This window comes from Falco cherrug, chromosome 1 (assembly GCF_023634085.1).
Source record: "Falco cherrug isolate bFalChe1 chromosome 1, bFalChe1.pri, whole genome shotgun sequence".
Lineage (NCBI taxonomy): Eukaryota > Metazoa > Chordata > Aves > Falconiformes > Falconidae > Falco > Falco cherrug.
In genome coordinates this window covers 122,223,543-122,231,875 of record NC_073697.1, presented here as the reverse complement: position 1 = coordinate 122,231,875, position 8,333 = coordinate 122,223,543, and the positions used below count along the sequence as shown (strand labels likewise).

The following is an 8,333-nucleotide window of genomic DNA, read 5'->3' as shown; positions in this document are numbered from 1 at the left end:
AGTGCTGTAAGGTTGTGTCCAAGGTGCTCCCCTTTGCATCAAATGCCTGTGTGCAAATAGCAACTGTTGCTTTCCTCCACCAGACTGATCATAAAAAAATCTATAGAGGCTTTATGTATTTGCTTACATAATATCTGTAGCTTTTCCATACGTATGTGCACCTGCCAGCACGTACACCTGACTACGATGTGAATATTTAAGTGATGCTTATGGAATGGCCAGCTCACATATGTATGTGTGCTTCTATTTATCTGGTGGGGTTGATGAAAGGATCATCTAATTTACAGAGACACTGAGTAGTGTTACAAGGAAGTTATTTAGCACCTGCGAAGCTCAGTACCTTATATGCCTGTGAAGGTATTTGTGTTAAGCTATTTGCTTTGATGGGAGAACATGGAATTTTAAATTTACTGGAATATTTGTGGTATTTGAAGGGCAGTTGGGCTGCAAGTATTCACGTAAAGATTAACACCAGTGTGTAGCAGAACAGTATTTTTCACAATGTCACCTTTACACAGAAAATAAATAGGGGTACAGGAATCATTTATGCCTCTGTGGCCATTCCCTCATAAAGCTGTAGTTTTATTATTTTAAAAGATATAACAGGCACTTTCATTTCTTTTCCACTTTTTATTCTGGAATAAAAATGAAAAGTTGCTGTTTACAGTGTTGCATATTTTGACAACTGCTTTTTACAAACTACTTTTAAGTTATCCTAGAACTATTTTCTCAATATACACAGTTCAGCTTAATCAAAATAATTTCACAAACTTTTTCACAGAAAGGAAGAAACAAGGGGAGATAGAGAGAAATAACCTAGGAAACAAGTATGCCAGTGTACAAAAATAGATTAGAACATTTGGAGATTGTAGGTATGAAAATGTAGTCTCAGTAACGGAACATTTGAACTAGCGGATTACCTGAAGAGGTAACGCTTACCGGAGAAGAAGCTAGAGAGATGCAGAGATCTATTTCTAACGGCTTTAATTTCTAGGCAAATTTATAAGAGAGAGGGAGAAAGAGTCTCCAAGTTTCTGAAACGTTCCCGTCCGTGGGTGGAGACAGTAAGCAGCGCAGGCAGATCGCCAGCATTTTGTCTCGATTTCTCCCCCTCTCGTGCACAGCAGCTGCGCGTCGCACGCTCGGGGCCAGGGATCGCGGCCAGCTCCCCGGGAAGGGCCGGCAGTATGTGCAGAGCTGTCCTCCTCCAGCTGATCTACCAGGACAGCTTTAAATTGCTCTCCATCAAGTTTCTGCTCATGCAGCCTGCCTGATCCATAGTCTCTGTCCTTAAATAGCTTCTCCTATGAGAAACACCCAGCTAGCTGTTCCAACGCCGCTAGCAGAATAAATCCAGACTGCGAGGGTCAAGTGGAGACTCAAAGCGCTCTTGAACAGAACTGGAAAACTGGAATCTATATGCAATTGGGTATCACGGAAGTATGAACTGCAAGCGCCTGTCATAAAGCATCCAAATGGCTACTACAGCTACAGCAAATACCGCAAGGAATTCAGAACCATATATATCCTCTATGGGTCATGAGTCTGTGCCATTTTCAGAAAAGGGATTTCAATAAAAATGCTTCTTGAGTGTCCAGCCCTGAAAGTGAAGCACAAGCTCTGTCCCTTCAGGCTGTGAGGCACGTAGGAGCCACTGGAGAAAATACAGCTAAAGCATTTCTGTGTTATTGCTATGAGAAGTTTTCTTAGAAATAAAAGTTACTGTGGGTCTGCTGAGCAAGCTCTTCTTCCTAATCCACACCACCTGTGTAGATTCACAGATAATTTGGTTCTGACCTAGTTAAAAGTACAAAACAATTTTTTCCTATTTGCTTATTCAATATATCCTGACATCTACTTCCAGCAAAGCCTGCAAAAAAACTTTTGCGAACTGCGCTTTGCTCCTCCAGCAAGACCATTTGGTGATCTGCTCTGCAGCTTACAGGCCAAATGCAGTAGCTTGCTGCGCTGCTTCAACGAAGAGACTTGATTAGGATCGTTAAAAAAAAGTATATTATTTTTGATTCAAAAGGATCAACAGCTACAGTGTGCCTGACCTGGCACAGCTCTGTAATGCTCCGGACAGAGTCTGGCATAGGCACCTGAACTGCAAGTCTGGTCTTCACATCCATTCCTCAGGGTACAAGGATTTTTAAATCCATGCCACACCTGCAGAAGACTGACCTCAAAAAATGTGACTGCACAGCCTCATTCCTTTGCGTCGGCCAGCAGAGGTGAGCGGGAGGGCAGAGGTGTGCCTGAACCTTTCCAGGGAGGTTCTGAAGCCCTTCAGTGCGTGGCTCAGGAAAATGCAGATTGCAGCCTGTGCCTCCCTCACACTGTTACAGTCCCATTCTCCTTGGGCTGAAGGTCAGAGAGAGTTTTCTTCGGCGTATTCATCAGCGCTTCTGCGACATTTCAGGTCTTTCATTCATTAGTCAACACCTACTATATATCATATACATACACACACATTATATAAGGAGCCTCCAGAAAAACCGTAGCATAAGAGTCATGTATTTGACAAAGCTGACATCATACACTGTGCTGTGAATATGAGATTTAAAATATCCTGTTCTATTGAGGTACAGTGAAACCTGTTCATTAGCTTGCACTAGCACTCCCTATCATTTTCTTTATCCTCTTTAAATCATCACCAATGTGTACAAAATGATTTTGTTCTACTTAAAGACCAACTTTGAGGAGGTGACTGATTTCTGCTGATCCTGGAGGTGGTTTCACAGGTTTCATTGTACTTGAAACTTCACAGCTTCCACTGAAGTATTTGATGCAAGTATGTATCGGTTTAGCAGAGTACAAAAGTAGAATAATTTTCATTCTTGCCTCATATTGTTGACAAGAGTATGGTGTCCTCTACCAAAACTGTTTCTTTTTACTTGACAACTTATCAAAGACTCATTTTTCTAAAGCCCAACCATCAGTCTTGGTAAGTATTTGTTTTAAAAGTCATCAGGGCTTCAACACTTGTAATAAATTGCTAGATTTCCTCCATAAAAATCCAGATTTTCAGTAGTTAAAGAAAAGGCATCCACATTACACTCACTAGCACTGGTTAAAAACCCCAAACACAGCTCACCTTGCATCTTGCAGTCAGCCATCAGCTGGAACCTCCCATGTGAAATCACAACCGATGGTCCCATCTTAACTCTCAGGCTGGTCAGAGCTGTGAAAATTCCACTTCAGGTCAGGACAGTTACGCCAGTAGAGAGGTCATGAGCAGAGAGGATTGGGCCCTAAGAGAAGACCGATCCCTGCACACCAAACTGGGACAGATGAAGAACTGAAGGGAGCAGCGCTTGCATCAACAAACCCAACCAAACAACGGCAGAACCTCCTCTGACTTCAAGGGGAGAAACGTCACCAGGTACTATTGCATTAGACTAGAAACTACGTAGATTAAAAAGTGTGCATCTTCTCACTAACGTGCTGAAACTAGACAAACTACTATCTGTCAACAGATGTCCTCAGCTCTTGGACCCAGGAAGCTCTCTTATTCCATCATCATCATCCTCAGAGCAAAGCAAGCTTAGGGCGCTTGTCACAGGATGGATCCATGACGTTGTCTGTGTTACATGGCTAAAAAGAAACAAGAAATGCCATTAGCAACCCAAAAGAGGTTTGCCAATCTCCAAACAAGAAATACCAGCTGGGAGTCTGGAGTTGTAATGATCATTGCACCACTTTCAAATACGGAATTCACTTTAAACTATGAGATTTTTACAAAGTGTGGAGTCTTCTGGGTGCCAGAACCTGGACTGAGGGTCCCATTTCCCAATACATTCGAGAGAATGCTTTTCTAAGAGACTTCTGGTCTAGACCGGTGACATTTCCTGTTAGTTAATGGAGCTGTTGGAAATTAACCCAGCAACAGTGTACAGCCCGGACTAGCAAAGGCTTACACAACTCCAACACGCTACCAAGGTACGAACATTGCCATCGTACCAGTTAAAGCCTGGGGCACAGTGGTCAAGGGGAAGCTGACCACCAAAAGTGGAATCACATCGTAGAAATACACTTGGTTTGTCAGAACACGAGCTAATATCCCAGCCTCATTAAGTCACTCCTCTTCTTGCAGAATAAGGCAGACGAGCAAGTCCAAAAAAGGATGTTCTTCTCACGTCCTCCAGACCAAAATCTGGACGTGCTTCCGCAGCCTTTACACAGGTAATAGGAGGGAGTCAGTTCTACTTTTTAAGGCTTAAACCCTACATCTGACATGCAGCCTAAGCTGCTTTATAGTTTTGGGTGAGCTTCTATATGAATGGAAAGAACCTGATCAAGGGCTCAGTAAGGACAGATAAATGGAATAGGCTGACTGTTTGCGGGTGAGAACGCTGCACACCTTATGCTTGGTAGTATGCATGCTAGCCATACTGTGTGTGGGCACGGCACAGCCTCTTCTCCCTTCTGGAATAACGTGTGCTTGGGAAAGGAAATAGCTTCTTTTCACTTAAAAAAATCTCGCTAATAAATTCACAGTTTTTATAGTCAAGTCAGTGCAAAGATTAGTTCTGTAATATAAGTTCATTACAAGAACTAGCTGAAAAATATTGCACGTATAATACACACTGTAAAAGACAACAGCTGTTCTCACAAATTCTAACATACAGTGCACCTAAAGCCCATGCCTACACTCCCCTTTCAGGTGCGTTAGTTTAAATATATTATATAAACATAATTAAATATGGAACCACTCTAGATTTATGTATTCAAGTGAAAACGGATTTTGTCTTTCTGTCTTCAGTACTCTCTTGAATATCTGATTATGGAAACTGATACGTTCAAGTAGGAATTTGAGTCAATATTCCGCTACACCAAGTTGTGGGTAGGGGGACCACTGTTCCAGTCAACATGATCCTGCTATGATCTTACCTTGTATTCACACCTTTCACCCAAGTACCCTGAGCTCAGAATACGTTAGGTATGATAGACACCACCACTGTTTAAGAGGCAAGTATGATACTACTGTAAATCACATCATGAGCTGCATGAGTAGATTAACGTCTCCCTGGACTGGTAACCTGTGAATTTAGCCACTATTTCAACTGAAGCAACACCTTTGTGAGGTGAGGACCAAGCAAGAAAAACAAAATGTGGAAGATAAAGGCCATTATCCTCAGTTCTTACCCTTAAAAACCAAACCAATCCGAAAGCTCCAGTTATGTGTAAAAAAAAAAAAAACCCAGAAAAAAATCCTAAGTGCTTTTCAGGTCAGAGCAGCACTGGATGGACTCCATTCCTTCAGGAGTATATTACAAAAATGTGCACAACCTTACTGGAGCTGTAGAGGTCAGTTTCACAGCAGTTAAAACAGAAGTGCAACCGAACAACAGTAGCTACAGAAAATACAACACAGCAGATACTGACCGCTCGCAAGTTCAGTCATCATTTCGTTCTAAGAAAGTCAATGTACCATTTTTACTAGGAATGACAGATACTTCCCAAAGGTTTCCAAAGTTTAACTTTAGAAAGTGAGATGATAGCCAACATGAAGAGAGTCCTTTTAACAATGTTTTATAAGATGTTTGTGAATAATATCTAATCAAGAAATTCCCATTATTCTACAACATAGGGAAATACGTCTTCATATTTCCATTATGAATACATATTTGTAAATATACTAAGGAAAATATCTTTGCTGTATTTTTCTGCAATATTTTCTATACTGTCAGGAAATAATTCTTTTTTTTTCCAATAAAACTTTTGTTAATATGGCTTAATACAGAAGATAGCACTCTAAATTAAAGTCCCGCACGTGATTTCATTTATCAGCATAACGCCACAGAATTCCTTCCAGTACCTGCGGAATCATGGGAGCCGAATGAACTGGATTCCATCCATTCCAGCTCTGCCAATGCAAGATTTACTGCCTGCAGTACTATTTTAAGTGTTTATATTGCCTGCTTTTATCAAGCCATTTCTCAACAATCCATTACTGCATTTAAATAAGAAAAAAATTATTTAAAAAAAAAATTATTTTTCCCATTTGACTTGCAGCATACCTTGACCTGCTGTGCACCTAAATCCTTAGCTCTATTTTCTCACGAGCATGCAGTATCGATCCTGTGAAATGGGAGGAAGTGCACACGAGTAGAGGAGTTACGTGGAAAAGCATTCACATGTCTTCGATGTAACCAACTAAAGTGTTTGTTAAGTGTTTATTATTCAGAAGATTTTCTTCCTACATAATTTAGGACCAGGAGGCAAATGATAGCATGCCTAACTTCCTGCTAACTGCTGTAAGAACTTGATTTTGTTCTCTTACAAATTAAATGCTAAAACTCTCCAGACATTTAATAGTGCAGAATTGTGGCATTGACATCAGGATTACAATTTTCTGTATTCCATGGCATAACGTTGTTAAATCACTGGTGAGAAAGAACTGAACTAGTTTCCATCCATTTTCAAAATATTTGGGGCCAAATTTTGCTCTGTCAATCTGCTGTAAATGCTTCTGATTTGAACTCAGGTCTTTTAAACTTGCACTAGACACTGTCCCATGAATGCTTCTGCTAGGACAGATTGTTTTAAAACCTTTGCCAAAATCCTTACTAGGAAAAGAACTCTTATAAATAAACATTTAAGTCCAGATACCACGTCTCACATTGTAGACAGACACACACAATACGCGCAGATTATTTAGGTACAGAATAAATGTGTAAACCCCCCTGCTATTTATTTTTAGCTCTCCAAAAGTGCTGTGGCTAAAGAGCTTTGACATAATCAGTCCGAAGAGATAATCCCAGATTTACTGGTTTGCAGAACATTCTTGTATTAGAAATACATCCTCTCTGATTTGTGTGTTAGGGCCAGCAATAAAAGTGAGAGGGAATCCAAACCTACCTCTAGGTTTTGCTTAATTGATGAAACTGTTTTGAATATTAAAGTAATGTTTGGAAAGCCAGCATTACAAGTTCTAAATGTAAAATGTTTTCCATTTGCGAATGTTCCTGCTCAAAAGATTAATTTCACATTTACAGAGCAATTAACAATATTTAAAGATTTTTAGGTTTTCAAACAAGTCATTGCTATCGGAGGGTAGCCAAATTTATTGTCAGAAAACAGAAACATTTCATCTGGAAATATGTCAGTAGCTTATTCTGTCTTTTTAACATTAGTAAATTGCAGGACAAATTTTAGAGCTTGGAAAAACAAAACATGAGAATACAGGGATTTATTTTTTGGCAAAGGAATGGTAGCAAATTATTTGAAATACCATTCTAATTACCCTCCTTATGGCTCTTCTTTGCACGGAAAAGTATTTCTTTTAAAATGAGAGCTTAAGACAGACTTTTAAGAAAAGAATAATGCAAAGAAAAACTAATGGAAAAAAAACACGTCTGCACCTTTGTTAGATTTTGAGCATTGTCAAGACCTGCTTTTCACCTTAAATTGTATTCTCCAACTAGGACCAAACTCTGGAGCCCAACAAGGAATCATGAAGCGTCCTGCAGACAACACAACTGCTGTATGTCACTCTGCAGGATGCTGACCTGCAAAGCAGTCACGCACTCTTCTTTTAAGTGGCTTTTTTCTTTTCCCTTTTGACGTGGGACAACATTACACCACCTGGCTGGATTCTTCCAGTGCACCAGGGTGACTTAGCTTTAAAAGGAGCAATCTTGCACAAGACCCATTTGCCTGAGATCTCTTCAGGAGACAAGATGCAGCCGTAAAGAGTTAATCAGTCAAACCTTCATAATGAGTAGGGACCATACTCGTTAAGGGCCAAATAGGACTTAGCTGTATCTGAACCTGGAAAGCCAAATTCTGGCCTCATATGAACCCTGTGCTTCTCTACCAGATTGAGCAGTACTGAAGATGAAAGTGAAAGCAGAACTCTGCTCACACGAAACAACACAAACACCAAGGTAGCTATTTTCCTCCCTAAATGAACATGCCCCAGTACCTAAATACACATAATCTACCGTAGCAATTTTGCTAAACTTGTAATCTTTCTTATGTCACGTTTTGAGTTCCCACCCTTCGCTAGCCCTTTAAAACGCTGTAACGCTCAGCTGAAGAGTACTGATGCTTGATGGAGCTTTTACCGATCCGTGCACGACTGAACGTTTTTGCAAAGCCACGGTCACCGGGCAGCAGTGCCGACAGCCGCGAGGCTGGGACACGGGAACCCCACGCTCCCAAAGCTTTACCCTTTAGCACTTCCACTGCTGTTATGGAAATAATCATTAAAAACCCACTAATGGCACTGCTAGATGTAGGTGCAACGGGCTGGAAGGGGTCATACTGTGTACTACTCAGAAACGTATTCCACACCGTGCTTTTGAGTTTTTAGACTTACACGCATA

At 40.6% G+C, this 8,333-nt stretch overlaps 1 protein-coding gene across 9 annotated transcripts in view; it reads right to left on the bottom strand.

Annotated features, from left to right (window-relative positions):
* Positions 1 to 594: 594 nt before the first annotated feature.
* The window catches only part of STXBP4 (syntaxin binding protein 4), a 76,287-nt gene continuing 68,548 nt past the window's right edge, over positions 595 to 8,333 (bottom strand). For 5 of the 9 annotated variants that reach the window (XM_055725987.1, XM_055726000.1, XM_027808192.2 and 2 more), the window contains one exon: positions 596 to 3,597. In XM_055725987.1, the coding sequence (XP_055581962.1) occupies positions 3,486 to 3,597 (112 nt within the window). In that variant the 3' untranslated portion in view covers positions 596 to 3,485. Of the gene's footprint in view, positions 3,598 to 8,333 lie in introns of all 9 variants that reach the window. The other 4 variants (XM_027808190.2, XM_027808191.2, XM_027808188.2 and 1 more) reach the window with 1 other exon arrangement.